Here is a 17,216-nt window from a genome sequence, read left to right on the forward strand (position 1 = left end):
GTTGAACAGCACAGGGCTCTGGGGTCAGTCATCCTTAACATTCAAATGCATCGCTTAAGAAAAGAAGTATCAAGATTGTCCCGTAGAGAACAGCATTTTCCTGGTGAATGTCTGTGTGCTAGACACTGAGCTGAGAACAGGAAGTGAAAGGTTGGTGGATTTGGTCGCTCTCCTTTGCCATGCTTTGCCAGATTGGAACCAGATCGTCAGTCCTCAGGTCAAACCATTCTTTAGCTTTCTGAATGTAATCTGAGTATAATTTTACTTCTGAGAGTTGTCTTTACGGTGTTCTTCATAATGGACCCGCTTATCAAATAATTTCTATTGAGTTCATTTTCTTTTACTGCTCAGTGGGAGCATTTCTGGAAGTATACTGGAAATATTTGTCCCCCAAGCACACTGGGAAGGAGAAACTGAAATCTATTCATGTCTTTGTTACAAACTGTAATTTAGCTGGGCTCTGACTAGTGTGTAGAATTGTATTCATAAAAATTCATCTTATGTTCTACAGGTCAGACACCTTTCCACTACTTGGCGATAAATCACAACCTGCAGGAGTATCTTCAGCAAGAAACCGAGACCCACATGTGGCAGAACATGACTTCAGCACAGGTATTTCACTGGGCTTTCCAGTATACACCTTGCTTCATTGATCGAACACAATGGTCACCTTGACGTGTCTGTTCTTACTCATCCAAGGAGTTCATGTCTCTCCAGCACTTAAAATGATTGCTAGCTGCTATTTGGTCAAATTGCGATTCCACTGTGGTGCTGCAGGTCAGAAAGGACTCAAGGGTTTCTGCCTTTCTGCATCAGGATGAAATGTGTTAATGCCAGTGCCACCTGTGGGTATGTGCACTTCAAAATTCAATGCAGTATTGTGTGAAAATTCATTGGACACCAGCTGGATAAATCCGAGTAGGAAGAGTCAGAATGTTGCAAGCAGTTAATTTCCTGGTAGGAAATTGAAGTGATGCTTTTCTATTTTACACTTACAGTGAGTACAGGTAACTGCAGCTTTCTGTAATGGGCAGAAACTGATTATGATTATTTACATTAATCAATTTTGATTCAACTGGGTGGAGATGTTTTCTTCGAGGAAAGGAACTGAGGCAGCTGTGTCCACAAAAGTCTTTTCTAACCTCTCTTCCCCAAGACTGCTCTGTTGCATCCTTTTCCAGCCTCAGCAGCTATGTATTTTTTCAAAAAGTTTGCAAAACTTAGTTCAGTTACAATTGGAGAGCATCTTAGAGGCCTGAATTTGCAAAGCCATCATTTTCAAAAAGCAGTAGTTGTTACTGAGACTCGTGATCTTTTTTCAGCAGTGGAAGCTATTGCTCCTCCTTTCAGCTAAGGCCACTTTTCTCAGGATAAAATAGACAAGTAAGTTTTTTCAAGGAACAGCATAAGTCAGAAAGCAGATACTGCATGTACACAGTAATACGTGTTGTGGTTAATGATTGTGCATTCATTCTATGGAAAGACCTTCTGTGAGAATTGACCTTCAGTGTAAAATAATGAACAGCTCATTTATTTGGTTATTGAGCCAGTTAATCAACCAGAATGCACAGCACTGGACCTCCTGTGAAGAGCTGACAGCCTCCTGCCGATGAGGGCAGTGTGATACAGTGCAGAGAACTGGTGAAGAAAAGTCCTTTACTCCCACTGCTGACTGGGCTTGGCCCATCACACAAGTCAAATCTCAAAAAGCTCTAAATTTTCACTCTGGAACTTGAAGAACTCGTAAAAATCATTTTGATATTTAACTGGTCTCATCAGATGACTTTTTTTTTCTAACACTGACCATAAATCCCCCGTGCTGTGACTTGTCTCATTGCATTTTTGTTTTCTTTTGAAGCATGGAATATTTTCTTCTCCAAGCAGCTACCTTTTTTTGTATTTTTCTTTCCCTCTTTTGTTTTCTGTCCTTTAAGCTAACTCCTATTTTTTCTAGCTTTCCTTCATAGGTCAAATCTTTATGGACATTTTAACTGCTGTCATCTAGGCTGTTCTGAACAGATCTGGCTCTTTCTTGAAAAGCAGTACCTGTGCAGTATCCTCGTGCATTTACAGTTGAAAGGGTAGTTATGGTTGCATTGTTGTAAAACGTGCAAAGTGAGTCCTGTCCTACCCGAGTCTTGTTCTTCTTGGATCATTCTTCTACTTTATCAAAAGCTCCTTTAGTTCAGATCATGTCCTCAAACACAGAATCATAGAATCACAGACTGGTTTGGGTGGGAAAGGACCTTTCAAAGTCATCTAGTCCAACCCCCCTGCAGTGAGCAGGGACATCTTCAACCAGACCAGGTTGCTCAGAGCCCTGTCCAACCTGACCTGGAATGTTTCCAGGGATGGGGCTTCTACCACCTCTCTGGGAAACCTGGGCCAGGGTTTCACCACCCTCAGTGTAAAAAATTTCTTCTTTACATCTGCTCTAAATCTCCCCTCTTTTAGTTTAAAACCATTTCCCCTTGTCCTATCACCACAGGCCCTGCTAACAAGTCTGTCCCTATCGTGTGTGCTGATGTCCCCCATGTGTACACTTCCCATTTGCTGACCTGTATTTGAATTCAGCTTGCTGCCTCATTATCCAGCTGTTTGGGCAAAACATTGGGCAGTTTGAGGTCCTGAACAGACTGCAGCAGAACCCTGCTTGGTACAACCCCTCCATCTGGAGAACGAGGCTTTTGGTAATTACTCTGCGTACGTATGCCTGGGATGATATATGGCATCTCTCACTTCTTTCCTGCCCACGAGGTCTGTTGCTGTGTCATAAAAGGAGGCCAGATTTCTCTGATCATACTGTTTTCTGGTGGCTGCTCCCAAATACATCATTTGCCCTGCTGCAGTCTCTGGAACTGAATTGCTCAGCATATGGGTCAGTTGTTCTCTGGCTCCTCCTTCAGCATTTTTCTTTTTTTCAGAGTTTAACACTTTTGCTCTTTCCTGTTCTGGAAATTTATATGTCCCTTACCTATCATTAACTTGTTAATTGGGCTCACATTGCTTCAGCTGCTTCTCTAAGATGAATTTCATCTGTTTTTCTTGGCTTTGTTGTAACAGAGAGAATGGCAGCTCTCTCAGACATTTCTTACCACCCAGTTCTTTCTGTAACATAAAAGTTTGTGCAGCTTGTAGCAGTGGACACCGGGAACACCTGCCTGCCTGCTCTCAGGCCTGTTGCTCATCTTTCCCTGGGGTTCAGACAGTTCCAGAGGCCAGAAGCTGCTGTTGTACCAAATACAGCAACTAATGGATCAGTCCTGACGTGTGAGGGCTTAATGTTGATATATGAAACACTCTAACAACAAGACTTCATTGGGACAGTGCAGAAATTCATGGTCAAGGTGTTCTCAGACCTCCAGGGGATCTGGCTGTATAGCCATTGTCCACAGCACCTCACAGCAGCCCAGATCAGGACACCATCCATAGTGTTCCTTGCTGGAGGAGCCTCACCATCTCAAGAAGCCTACAGCAAAACATTCCCTTTGGTTCCCATCCCCTGGCAGACTGAAACAGCTGCTCTGATCCGAGTTCTCAAGTGAAAGAAGACAACATGAGAAACCTTTTCCAGGATCTGAGTACAGCTCTTGATCTCACGTGGACGTGGTCGGGTGGACAGTGATGGCCACCAGTGCAGAACTTCAAGTCAAGTGGACATGGGTGGGTGGTGGGAGATGCCTCAGGACCGTCACATCTGCGGCAGTGGGAAGCAGAGCTGCTGCCTGGTTGCCCTCGTAGCCCACTGAGGAGGACACCTGTGTCATTCTGGTTGCTGGCATTACCAGCGTCACCTCAGCCCATCATCTTGGTTGTGCCCTAACCCTTCTGTTAAGTGTGGGGTTAGTTCTGTGGAATTTGGGGAATATGTGGTAAAAGCGTGTATATTAAAGGATTTCTGTCTGTCTTTTTAGATATTTCCATTTTAGGTGTATCTGGAAAAGCAGAAGTGATCCTTTAAAGGACTCCTGAAGTAATTAGTGTTGTTTGGTTTTGGTTTGTTTGTTTGTGTGTTTAACAAAGACTAAAATGTGTTGAGAACATTTTACAGGCATAGAAATGCTCAACTGTTATTGTCAGTAATTGTAACATAAAAATGTATTTTATGACTTGGAGGATATGTAAATGGAAACATTTCTTGAGTTTTAACTGGTATTTTACCATTTTCACTTAGTTGACTCATGACTTAGTGTGGCTTTTAATGCTGAATTACTAAGTATTCAGTTGTCCATATTTTAAATACTTTAAAAATGAATTTTTTCAGCTTTGGGTTGGATTTTCAGCCTGGGTGTATCTGTAGGTAAAAGCCTTTACATGTGAAAAATGAACAGAGCCTGAGCAGCTTTGTTGAAACGCTCAGATTTTTGTAGGCAAAAATGCTTATCCTGTATGCACAAAACCAGTCTGAGAGTCCCTGAAAATGGAACTATTTCAGAATCTTGTCCTTTTTTTTTAATACTTGATTTTTTTCCTTTTGCATGGCCAGCATTTGCTGATAAGGGGACTTCTAATGTTACCATAGTTGGCCAACGTTTGAACTGTGGCAGCGGCTGTGGAGATGATGAAGACAAGAAGCCAGAAGAGTCTCGTGCTATTTTTAAAAGTCACAATACGGAACAGCAAAGAAATTTTAAACGTTCAAAAGGTTTGTGAGTTCCCTGCATTGCTGTTCATCTGGGCTCTGCTTTATGGCAAAAGCTGAGGCTGTGTTTAGCCTTTTGTAAAACAGGCTTTACAGAAAATACATTTCAAGGTGTTTAGCATGGTTTCCTCTTTTCTAGTCTTTATACTTACGCTAACAAGTTGGTTTTTTTCTGACATTAACTGAAATTAGACTGCCAATTAAGTTAAAATTAAAAGTCAAGTGATGGTACATGGCATATGTCAGTGTATGATGGCATTTTAGAAGAATAAAACATGTACCAAAGCATAAACTACGTGATTTACCTTGTGTGAATGTGGTTTTTTGGGTTTTTTTAAGGTCTTGCGGAGTCAACATCTAGTTTTCCACAGATGAACAATCCAGATTTCATTTCACCAAGTGTCCTGTCTGAAGATGGAGTTGTAATTGTTGGTAAAGGTATTACAAAACTAAAATTATCTCCTATATCTCATCATGGTTTTAAAATGAGAGAGAATATACTTTTATAGAGTGGGAAAAGAAGAAGATTCCTCACAACATTTCAGATGGGGAGCAATCTCCAGTTTAAACTGGAATAAAAAGAATTATGCTTGAAAGTTTTGCAGTTACTGGGTAAGTTATTCCATTCCAACAACAAAGAGTGGCAGCAAATTAGGAAGGTTAGGTCTTGGTTCTAGCCCAGTGTGCACACAGGTACGTGCATCCATCCCACTCGGTAAAGTAAGAGTAGTTTTGGGTGGAATTTACCACTAATAGTAACAAAGAAATGTTTTTATGTCCTTGAATTACTTCTGGTTTTCTTTAATTTTTCTAAGTTACGCTGAATAAAGTGTTTTTCTTGGTGAGAGTACAACGTGGTACACGTTTCAGGTGTTTTTGGAAGTCCTCCTGTACCAACACACAGCCAGTCCATAAAGTGTCTAGCGAATGGAGACGAGCTGGCTGCCAAAGAGGAGTCCGAGCCATCACCGGGGATCTGTGGGAGAAGCATCCAGCAGAGCAGTGTGTCTCATCTCCATGCTGAACATGAAAGAGAGGTAGGAACTGCAGGACCATTGTGTTGTCTTGCTTCCTGTTTTTATATGTGTGGGTACAGCTGAGTGCAGGTTTGCAGTCTCCATGTTACAGCAAAGAGTTTGATTAACATAGATTAATTCATAGCTCAGGTGACTTGCAACAGTGTACAAGTCCTTTTATTTACTTCATTAGTTGAGTTTGATTATAGGTTAAAGATTAAAAGTGAAGATTGAAGATTAAGGTGAAGATTAAAGCTGGATTAACAATTTGTTGACATCTGGTTGACTGCATGCAATTTTTTGCTCTGACTGCTTATTTAACCACTTTGCAAACAGTAATGAGGACACAGTTGCTCTCCTCATGTTTGCAAACTGTTACATTAAGCCTAAACCAGAAATTTCTTGTCATTCAGCATTATTCTTCAGAAGATCTTTTCCTGTAGACCTTAATTCTCTAACTATTCAGATGTTTTAGTAAATGATTATTTCCCTTAAATGTTTAAAGCTGGAATGTTTCTTCTTTTTGCCAGTAGGACTACTTACCACGCAGGAAGCACACATTCAGCTTGTTTCAGGACTAGATTTAATATTTATCCAAATAATTTCCTTTTGCTCTGTAGAATAATGGTGAAAAATAGTAATTTTCCATGCTTACTTTAGTCAGTATCAAGAACTGGGTAACAAGTTATTGGGTAACTTCTGCGTTGTTTTATATTGCATATCATAATGAGCACAGTGATTTTTTGCAGGTAAAAGTTTCCATGTCAAAATCTGCCCAGGATAAGGTGAGGAGGAAGAAAAAAGAAGAAAAAGAACACAATCATAAAGAACATCAGGAAGTCAGAGACCTCGAAGAAAAAGAAGAAAACCCTTGGGAAAGACTTAAACTGAATGAAGCAGAGAAAATGGCAACAGAAAGTGAGGATTGGTGTTTGTCTTAAATGAATAATATACTGTTAAATGCTGCTGGAATGGAAATTAAAATTCCATGATAATTACCAAAAATCATGACTGTCTAGTATGACATGTTATTACTAGAATTAATTTTACTCTGCAGTTTACTCTTTAGTCATTTGTTGTCAGTCTTGTAATGCAAATGGTGGAGAGTAAAGTGCTTACGGGGAAATATTTGAAAGATTGTAATTGCAGAAAATCTCAAAAGACAGATGAGAATTGGAAATATTAGGTTTTTTGCTTTTTTCTGATCAGTTGTTCTTGTAGTTTGGACATTTCTTTCTATTTTCTAGAGTTAAATCTCTGTGGAGATATATTAACCTCGTCAAGAAACGTGTCTTTGTCATTAGAAAATGTGGCCTTGAATCTTTCATTAAAGAGAACGTCCAGTTTGAAGAAGACAAAATGCTCAGGCTTGCTGGATTCTGGTAAGCTCTTACAGTAAACTGAAAACTCTTAAAGTATTTGGATATGTGGAGTGGGACAGTTCCAAGATAAGATCAGGTTTAATGTGGTTAATGTGTATGATGGATAGTCCTGAGGTGCTCTGGAAGATTAGTACTTTGGGGGAGTGGTGAAGTGGGTTAGAATTCAGCATTGATCCCTTCAAACATTTTTCATCTATAATTTGTTAGGAAGATGTTTGAAATACGAGAAGGTTTTTTATTTGCTTAACAACGTAAATGATGTAATGTGTTAATGGCAAATTGACTCTCTTCCAGCCCCTTCTCTCTCCAAGAAAAACATTTCTATGCACATTTTCTCACTGAAATGCCTTGAAAATATACACTAGAAATATCTGTTCAGAATAAAAGCTCATACTGATGGTGGTCAAAGGTCCTCAGAATTTAAAGGTCTCTTTCAGTTTTACTATATTGTGTCCTACCTCACTGTGTTTTAGCACATTGTGCATCTGTTTTTACATTAAAAAACCCACTACATTTGTGTTTGTGACTTTTTAAAGTGGTGTTTGTTTGCAAAAAAAAATTCATCCACGTGAATGAAGTGCTGAATGACTGAGGATGTAACTGAGAGAGGTCTTTTTGAAAACCTGGTCCCTTATTAGCAGCAACCTATACCTCAAACTTATTTCCTTCCTTTGAATGCATGAGTTTCTTCAAATTGTGCTAATTATTTGTTATGCTTCATGACTTAGCAGATGAAATTTCTTTTGGGGCACGAGGATGCTATAAAGACCGGACCCCATCGGTCACTCACAGCCCAGAAATAATGGACCAGTCAGAGCTGCAGCCCTTTTCAAAGCCAGACACAGCACTGACAGAAGCCTTGATGCTTTTAGCTGATGATGACTGGTAGGTGCAAACATCTGTCTGCAGCCTGACTCTAATGGAGAAGGTCTTTATTTTGATAACTTTAAAAAAAACCCCAGCAAAATGGATGTAACATCGAAAATAGTATTGCAAGTATTGCAAGTGATGTATGAGGGAAAAAAAACTTTAAAAAAAGGGTTTTTTCACTCCAAATGTAGATTAAACTGTCACTGTTGTAAATTGAGGCTTCACGGCTAAGCTTTGAGAGACACGTAGAGGTGTCTGAGTTGGAGCACTGTTCTGGAGAGGGCCCCCACCAATACCTTCTTGCCATTTGCTGTGGGATCTGAGGCTTTCCCTGTGCTCTGACTGGCGAAATGGGGTTACAGTGCTGCTGCCTTGTCAGCTTTGGGAAGGAAAGTAATCCTTCTGTGCAGCTAGTGCAGGCTGTGGGCAGAACTGTAGGAAAGAATTGAGAGTCCTACTGCCACATTAAAAGAAAGACTCACTTTGAAAAAATTTCCTACATTATGTCAGTGCTTTATTTTAAAATTTTATTTTTTCTTTTAATTTGTTAGCTATTTGCTGTCTTAGAATTGTGTATTTTAATATTTTTGTGAAAATCCCCAAATGTTTTGAATTTAATTACTTTTTTTACCTAGGGAGAAGAAAATTGAAGGTCTGAACTTTGTTAGATGTTTGTCTGCCTACCATGCGACTGTTCTGACTGCAAAGCTGCATGAAACAAGTTTGGCTGTGGCACAAGAGGTTAAATTTTACTATCAGAATATTTCACTGACTATGTGTGTGTATATGTATTTTATAGCTCTGAGATACACTGAAGTGCAGTGGTATGTTCATCTGTGGTTAGTTTTCCTCTGTTGGACGGTCTCAAAAGGATGAGTCTGTCGTTCAGCAAAGCAGCTCCTACTTCAGATACCGAATCAAATCTGATTTGATTTGCTAAAAGACTGAAAAAATTTAGATTATAACTTTATAACACTTCAATCTGTATGTATTTTAATTCTCACACACTGTTAATCAAGTCAGAAATGTGTTTCTCAGTTGCTTTTAATGTTATTTAAAACTTACAAAGGGCAACATTAAGCTTTGCTTATTTTAAAGTATATTTTATAAACATTATTCATTGTTTGTTTGGGTTTTTCCTGTGTACAGGTCAAGAATTTACGCTCAGGTGTTTCTCGAGCTGCTGTGGTCTGTTTAGGGGATTTGTTCACCTACCTGAAAAAGAGCATGGATCAAGAACTAGATAATACAGTAAAAGTCCTTTTGCACAAAGCTGGTGAATCCAACACATTTATAAGGGAAGAGGTAGACAAGGCACTGAAGGCTATGGTTAATAATGTGACTCCAGCACGTGCACTTTGTTCTCTTATAAATGGAGGGCAAAGGTAATTCTTATAAAGACTTTATAAAGAAATAACTTGTGAATAGATTAAATTTATCAAATATAGTCTTTTAAAGAAAAATAAATCGAGATACAATAGGCAGAAATTTGAAAATGTAGTAAATCAGCTCTGCAAACACTCCTCCCCAGGGCAATGTTTGTTGGCATGAAAATAAAACATAGTACCCTGCTTCTTTCCATACGTTCTGTAAAAAGTTGGCTGTTGATTTTGGAGCTTGGTGTGTTTTCTGGTCGTTTTGCAAGACCAGTAATTTTGTTTGCTGTTAGTGTGGTATTCTTAGGAAACTGCTACTTTGCTTTGCCCAGTAAAGCTCACACAGCATTCTCATTTCTCACTTGCTCTGCAATCAGATGCCTGCCTTTTTCAGTTCTTTTTCACCAAGTTTCACCAAAGCTGATTTATAATTTACAATTCTCTAGCTGCAACTATCTTCATCTTTTTCAGTTCTTTTTCATCAAAAGCACTACTTTTTTATGTATAAAGCTGATTTACAATTTACAATTCTCTAGCTGCAACTATCTTCATTGATTTCATGCTCTTCTCTAGACGTAGCTGGTTAATAGCTGGTCTTTTTTGTCTGCACTGTAGTCTCCTTTTCAGTGGTGGTGGCCTTTATTGTCCTGAGTGCCTCAAACATGACCAACCTCCGTTTCTGTTGCATGGTTTGATTCTCACCTTTCGCTCACCTCGGTCTGTAGCAGAAGTTGTGTTCCTTTCTGGCACTTTCCCTGTGAAGTATGTTGTTCTTTTTCTTTTGTATCCTCATTCACTGGGACAGTGATACTTAATGAAGCCATTAGGCATTCCAGGACGTTAGATAGATCTTGTACTTAATCCTTTATCTCTCTCTCTCATCACTTAGATCACAGTTGATGGGCTACATTTCTCATAGCCTCTCCCTTCCATTAAATAGTTTAGATGCTACATGTTAAATCAATCCCCAGACTTTTGGCACAGCTACAAATCATAAGGGTTAGTCTCGATTCAAAATGTTTTGTTTCTTATTTTGTTTCCTGGGAAGCTGGTTGTTGTAGAATATATTGATTCTGTCTCCTGAAAAGCCAATGGGAACCTTACTGCAGTTACCTGAACTTTAAACTGAACAGCAAATGTCAGCCTTAGGGTTTAAATTCTGAATGAATTGTGCCCACATGGAGGTTTTTTTGTGAATTTAGGAGCAGCAGATGCTAACTGCATGTCGCTTTAATTCAGAGGCTGTATGAAGTGGCCTGTTTATGTGTTCCCATCTTTCCTTGGCCAATCAATACTCATGATCATGACTGGCTCCATCTGATCTCCCCCTTTTCAGTGGCAGAGTCAAGCACACTGACCCATCCTTACGAGTTTTCTACACCTATAGAGATTTGACCCCTCTAGTTTGTGAACTCTGATGTGTTTTCAGATATCTAAGACATCAGAATTATCTGAGCTGTGAGTCTGATTGCAGCCCTTGAAGCAGGGATTAATCTCTGCAGCTAAGAAGTCTTCACTCAAAGGAGTGTCTAAATCATGGAGCGCAGTATGTTTTCAGTGTGTAACACATCAGTGGATGGCCCAGATAGCACTGTGAGTTACAGCTTTGCTAGGACTGGCTTCAGGAAACTCTGTATTAGCAACACAGCCCATGTGGCACATCACATCCGGAGCTGTCCTCTCCAGAGGCTGTAACACTGAGTACGAGAATTATCTTTCAAAGTGGAAACTGGGGAGAAAAATGGCTTGTGTCTGCAGTAGGAAGTACAAGGTTCTGTTTGACACAACTGTGTAATTACACAAAGGATAGCTTTTCTAAATGTGGCTTATATACTGAGTTTCTTTATTCACCACAACTTAGGTGTTCAAGTTAACAGTCATGGTTTTGCCTACAATTCATAAGATCTTTTAAAATTTACCTATTTTCTGCTCAGCACATCCTACTGTGATCATTAACGTTTGCAACCCTGAGTAGATAAATGTACTGATTCTTCATCAGCTACAAAGACAAGAATAATTAAAACCATTTTTGTTTAACTTTGTGAGATGCTGATTTAAAGACGCTTGATCCACAAACACGATTCCGGGACTAGATCTGAAAGTGATTATATTTCAGAAATTTTAAAATAATGTTTCTTATCTGTCTGAATTGTGTTTAATTCTAAGGTCTTGTGTGCATACAAAAAGATTTCCAACTATTTAGCATGAGCAGCGGGCATGAGTGGGGAGTGGGGGGTTATTTGCTTCCACGTGGTGAGGTCTCTGAGCCCCACAGTTCTCCTTTTCCCATGGGAATGTGCAGGAGGAGTCACTCTCTTAGTGTTTCTCTTCTCCCAAGCTCCCGTGGCTGCTGTAAGACAGAATGGCAGGTTATGTCTTTCTGAAGTACAATCTAGTGGTGGCTTTGCTTCCAGTGAGGCCATGGCAATCTATGGAACCAGAGAAAAGGAGAATATTGGTGAAATGGGAACAGAGTCATGTAGGAAGAACATTGGGTGTCATATCAAACTGCAGAGCTGGGGAAACACTCATGCCTTTTACCAAGTCAATTCATTTCCTGAGCTCTCTCCTTTAAACCTGTTTTTCCCCATGAATGATGAGCCACACAAATGTCTTGTTTACTGCTCAGTGTCCTCAAAGTAGGATTTTTAATCCAAAGGTTAAAATAAAATGGGAAAACTTTGGATTTGCAGGATTGTGTACTCTGTGTGGGGTCAGCAGGTACAGCAGAATTTATATAAAGGGTTAGCTGGCCGCACAGCTTTGAAAATTGATTCCAGCTTTTCTCCCATTTTCACCATTATAGGTGTTTAATGGCCCCTGCTTTGTAGAAAACAGATTTCCACAAGATTTTTAGAAGTCAATAGAATATTGCTTTATTGAATTTTAAATTGATATAAAATACACATAATGTGTTTCTGAGCATAGGAACTAGTTTTTTATAAAGTTGATTGAAAGAACATGCAGTAGTGTGCTTTCTAAAATATTTTGTGACTATTTTAAGGAAAGCTAGCAATTAAATTCTAAAAAGAAGAAAATTAATTGTTTAATTAATTAAGTGGCAGTTAGAGGTTGAACATGACTTTAAACAAAAAGGGTATTGTATATTCTTAATTTTTCATTCTGCTTTCTTGTAGTTTGGGATTTTAAGTGAATTAGATGAAATTCAGTTCAATGCATTACCCTTTTAAAGGAAGTTGTTTGCCTTCTCTTTACATCAAGAATAAGTGTCTGCGTGTCAGCAGTACGCTCGTTGTAGACTATGCTAAAGATGAAACTTGTCTAACATATTGGGTAGAGCTCATAAACAGTGCTGTTTAGCTCCTGTGCTGAGTTTTGGCTAACCAGCTGTGTTTCCTTTAGCCACCTGCATTCAGCGGTGAGGAGATGCACAGCCCAGCACCTGTCAGACATTGTAGAACGGATGGGACCGGAGCGGATTCTGTCTGGGACCAAAGCTGTCGCTGATCGGATTTTCCCTGCAATAGCCAAGTTTGCACAGGATAGTTCACAACAAACAAGGTGGGTGAGGTTAATAGTTAAGATAAGCATGTTCCAGGTGGCATAGCTCAGTGTGTGTCCCTCCAGCAGTGACAGAGCATAGAGTCACAGAACTGTTTCGGTTGGAAAAGACCCTTAAGATCATCGATTCCAACCATAAACTAGCACTGCCAAGACTTAAGACAGGAATTACCTGACTGCCTGCTGCAGCTGTGCCCACCCTGGCTGCTGGAAAAAGGGGCTCAAAGGACATACTTTGCTGGGCACAGACGAGATATGGGCCATGGAGGGAATGCTGGCACTGGTATCCACGCTGTCTGACTGGCAAGGCTGAACCATCCTATTTAAAGACAGTTGAAATGGAAGACTGTTCTAATTAATTCACTCAGCTGTTGATTAAATAGTGATTGTTGAGCATACTTTCTTTGTGGGCAGAAACAAAGAAAGTATGCTCAACTTCTCTTCTCTTCTCTTCTCTTCTCTTCTCTTCTCTTCTCTTCTCTTCCCTTCTCTTCTCTATGCTCAACATACTTTTCTTTTCTCAAGCATTTTCTTTTCTATTTTGGAACTACACACCTATAATCATAGAATCATCGAATGGTTTGGGCTGGAAGGGACTTTAGAGCTCACCCAGTTCCAACCCCCCTGCCATCAGCAGACTAGTCCACTAGACTAGGTTGCTCAAAGCCTCATCCAGCCTGGCCTTCAACAATTTCAGGCACTTCTATTGACTAATTATCAAGAGAGTTACAAAGCAAATGTGTGTTTACAGATGTGTGTCATGGTCTGTTGCCCTGCAGGTATTACGGGAGAAGGATGCTCTTCAGCATGATGACTCATCCTGATTTTGATAAAACACTTGAAAAGTATGTGCTGACCAAGGATTTGCCTTACATTAAGGAATCTGTTAGCAATCTACGTGAAAAGGTATGTGGAAAAGCTCTTGTTTAACAGCTGAGAAATGTAAATGTGTGCTAGTGGCTGTCAGATGTAGACAATGAACCTACAGGGAACCTTCAGAAGAAGACAAGTAATGACATGACCCCCAGCATGGCAAAGTACTGCTTGTTACCTGCCCTGTGCCTGCCTTTACTCCTGGCAGAAGCACAAGATCAAATGTACTTTATGTGGCTGTCAGATTGGTTTTGCAGGGTCTCCAGCAGTGCAGAACTGTACCAGCCATGTCCATTAACAGTTACACCTTTGTGCAGGGTTTGGGGGAGATGCCGTTAGATACACCCTCAGCAAAAGGAAGACGTTCCCATACTGGTAGTGTCGGACATTCGAGGTCATCCTCTACTTCCAGAGATACTCTCAACATCACTGACAGGTAATGATCCTCAGTGTTTTACCCTGTTAGGGACTTGACCTCAGGGATAACAGCCTCACCACAAGAAGAGAGTATAGAAACATTCACGTTAGGTTTGTGAAAATTAAACATACCTGAAGAAAAGGGAAAAACTTGACATGTCCCAGAGAAACTCATTTAAATAGGGTAAATGGTAATATTAAAATGGCTTTGTGCATTTTGAAGTTAATTTATCTATTGACCGCCTGTGAAAACACACACAGCACACAAAACACTTGGAATTCACAGTAGGTCCATGTCACCATCAGCTCAAGGTATTGCTGTTCAGACTCTATAGAAATAAAAACATACCTGGTGGCAGCCGCAGTACAAGTTACCTACTTGTGCCCTTACCTGAACGCTGAGTATTTTAGTTAGATCCAAACTGGGGATGCTGAAGGTTTTAAATGATACTCTGACCAGTTTTAGTTTTCTGTTTTGTCATCTAATAGGTCTTCTATTGAACTGAAAAAGTAACCCTCTAAAATTTAAACCAAGCCGAAAAACTGTGTCCAAGAATACGGAGTTCACAGGGGCTGTGACTGCTTCCAGGTTGAAGAGAGTTTATCTTCAGGAATGGATTTCTTTAACACACTCTCTGCTATTCAAAATAATAACTAATTCCACATTTGATGGGAAATTTTGCTTTGGCATGTAAAACTACATGTCTGCTTCCTTAGAAGAGGTACTGCTACCTACTGCATAATGCCAAAGACTCTCTTATCTTTGATCCAGGTAGTTCAGTAGCCTGTGATTCACTGGCAGGACGGGAGATGTTGGTGCTGCCTTTTGTTCTCGCAGAGCTGATAGGCTTGAATTTGAAAATCAAAGAAAGATGCTTTTTCCATTCTCCATCAAAGACTTCTGTTCATGAGTTAGGAACGAGCTGGTGATTATCTGGACCAGTCTGTAAATGCAGGATACTTACCTGGACAGAGAAGTGATTCCACAGATTTTCTGATTTTTTCCATGGCTGTCTAATAGGATTAGGTGCCACAGAAAATTTGTCTCAAAATCCTCCATGAAGAGTTGTTGAATTTCCATCTTAGGTGCCATCTAGACTGGGGTCAGTATTTAAAGTACTTTGAGAATAAAGAATTAAACTACAGTATCTATTTTTTTTTTGACCCGTTGATGTGAGGGAAATTCACAACTGTTACAGGTCACAAACCCAGCTGCTCTCGTGCAGAAACAGCACAGGGCTCCTGCCCTAGTTGAGGCTTCTCTCTTGTGTGATAGGTTTGTCTGCATTTAGAGTGGAATGTATACGGGGACTTGAGGAACAACAGTTATTAGTAGGTGATTTTTTAAAAAAATCATTATGTTTAAAGTGAAAGTCCTTCATCAGAATATTTTCTGTTTACTTCTGATACTTGCACTTACGTGGAAAGAGAATGTCTGAGATTACAGACTCCTGTTTCAGCTTGCTTATGTGTTCACTGAATAACTTTTTCTTTTCCACTAGAGAGACTACAGAAGCCCGTGAAGTCACAAGAAAAACAGCTCCTCGTAATTCACTAGAAAATGAAGAATATGTTAAAGACATTGTGGGTTTACTGAATGCAAAAGACTTCCGTGACCGAATAAATGGCATTAAGCAGCTGTTAGCAGACGCAGAGAACAATCAAGGCTTTGTTGTTGCAAACATTGTGAAGGTAACTATGAAAACGTGTTATTTCAAAGGTCTTTAAAGTTGTGTCACACATTTTTCTGATAAAAATCTCGGCTCCCTCTTTCAATAAGAATGTCTGATGAACAGGAGAATGCTGAGGACTGGGTGAGGTACCCGCAAAGGGGAGATATGTAAGCTACAAAGGTAGGGAAGGAAGTAAACAGGAGGAAGAAGCTGGAAGTTTTCACTTAGAGACAGCACTCTGAACTATTTCTGGAATATTGCATGCACTTTTTCATGCCACTGCTGATTAAATATCAAAATATTGGAATAGTTACAAAAAGAGGAGCAAGGATAGATCAAGATCTGAAAAACTCTCTCTGAAACACAGCTGCAAGTTGTCTCTGCTTTGTTTGTCTCAGAAGGTGAGGAAAGGTCTTTATTATGATAAGGTTAGTATCCTTTCTAATAGGAAAAGAGGTTCTTTAGGAGAAAAATAATATTATGAGATCCAACAGTTGTAAACTAAGGATGGATACAATGAAATGAAAACCAAGACTGTCTTCCAACAGTTCAGTGTCTTTGCTGTGGAACTATGAAAGACTTCTGTGGAACTTCACAATATCTTAACTGTGAATGTTTTTGAAATCTTTAAAACATTATTTTTTGCTAAACAGAGCTATGTCTTGCTAAAAATATTTGCTTGCAGGAAACGTTAGTCATACTGAAAGTTACAGATGGCTAGTTTACCTCCATGACATTGTATAGGAACGATTCCAATTCAGATGAGGTGAGATACAGTCGAATAATACACAGTATAAAAATATCAAAATGTTGCTTTACTTGCTGAAAAATATATATCTCTGGTATTTGCACATCAGAGCCATCTTTTGCCAAGATGGACAATGAAAGTCCATCAAACATTAATTGTTAATTCAGATGAATGCTGTTTGGACACTTTTTAACAATAAAGCAGGAAATACCCACTTCAAACATTAATTAATTCAGATGAATGCTGTTTGGACACTTTTTTCAGATCTTTGATGCTTTCAAGTCCCGCTTACATGACTCAAACAGTAAAGTGAATCAGGTGGCTTTGGAGGCAATGCACAAGATGATTCCGTTGCTGAGAGACAACTTGTCACCTGTGATCAACATGTTAATTCCTGCCATGGTAGACAACAACCTGAACTCCAAAAATCCAGGGATTTATGCAGCTGCCACAAATGTTATTCAGTCTCTCTGTCAACATTTAGGTAAGTAATTTACTCTCTCTTAATTTTAGGGAGTTTTAATTAAATTTTAAATGTAAAGAGAACTCTTTCCAGTAGTTTCCATCCAATCACTGCATTGTGTAATGAATCATTGGTTTTATTCTCACACTTTTCAAAGCATACAAGTCATCTTAATATTTTGTCAACCATTCTGTGTGATTCTGTGTGTTGTTACCCAGAAGCTTGTCAGACTCC

At 39.5% G+C, this 17,216-nt stretch overlaps 1 protein-coding gene across 1 annotated transcript in view; it reads left to right on the top strand.

Moving 5' to 3' along the window:
* TOGARAM1 (TOG array regulator of axonemal microtubules 1) overlaps nt 1-17,216 on the top strand; it is a gene marked incomplete at both ends in the record, with an annotated part of 38,304 nt that overhangs the window by 20,674 nt on the left and 414 nt on the right. Inside the window, 14 exons of the mRNA XM_029086710.1 lie at nt 512-632; nt 4,501-4,645; nt 4,982-5,080; nt 5,513-5,679; nt 6,408-6,576; nt 6,906-7,040; nt 7,772-7,925; nt 8,546-8,651; nt 9,060-9,295; nt 12,650-12,808; nt 13,588-13,714; nt 13,999-14,117; nt 15,601-15,790; nt 16,784-17,003. Of these exons, the coding sequence (XP_028942543.1) occupies nt 512-632; nt 4,501-4,645; nt 4,982-5,080; nt 5,513-5,679; nt 6,408-6,576; nt 6,906-7,040; nt 7,772-7,925; nt 8,546-8,651; nt 9,060-9,295; nt 12,650-12,808; nt 13,588-13,714; nt 13,999-14,117; nt 15,601-15,790; nt 16,784-17,003 (2,147 nt within the window). The remainder of the gene's footprint in view (nt 1-511; nt 633-4,500; nt 4,646-4,981; nt 5,081-5,512; nt 5,680-6,407; nt 6,577-6,905; nt 7,041-7,771; nt 7,926-8,545; nt 8,652-9,059; nt 9,296-12,649; nt 12,809-13,587; nt 13,715-13,998; nt 14,118-15,600; nt 15,791-16,783; nt 17,004-17,216) is intronic.

Source organism: Antrostomus carolinensis, unplaced genomic scaffold (assembly GCF_000700745.2).
Source record: "Antrostomus carolinensis isolate BGI_N321 unplaced genomic scaffold, ASM70074v2 scaffold13849, whole genome shotgun sequence".
NCBI lineage: Eukaryota > Metazoa > Chordata > Aves > Caprimulgiformes > Caprimulgidae > Antrostomus > Antrostomus carolinensis.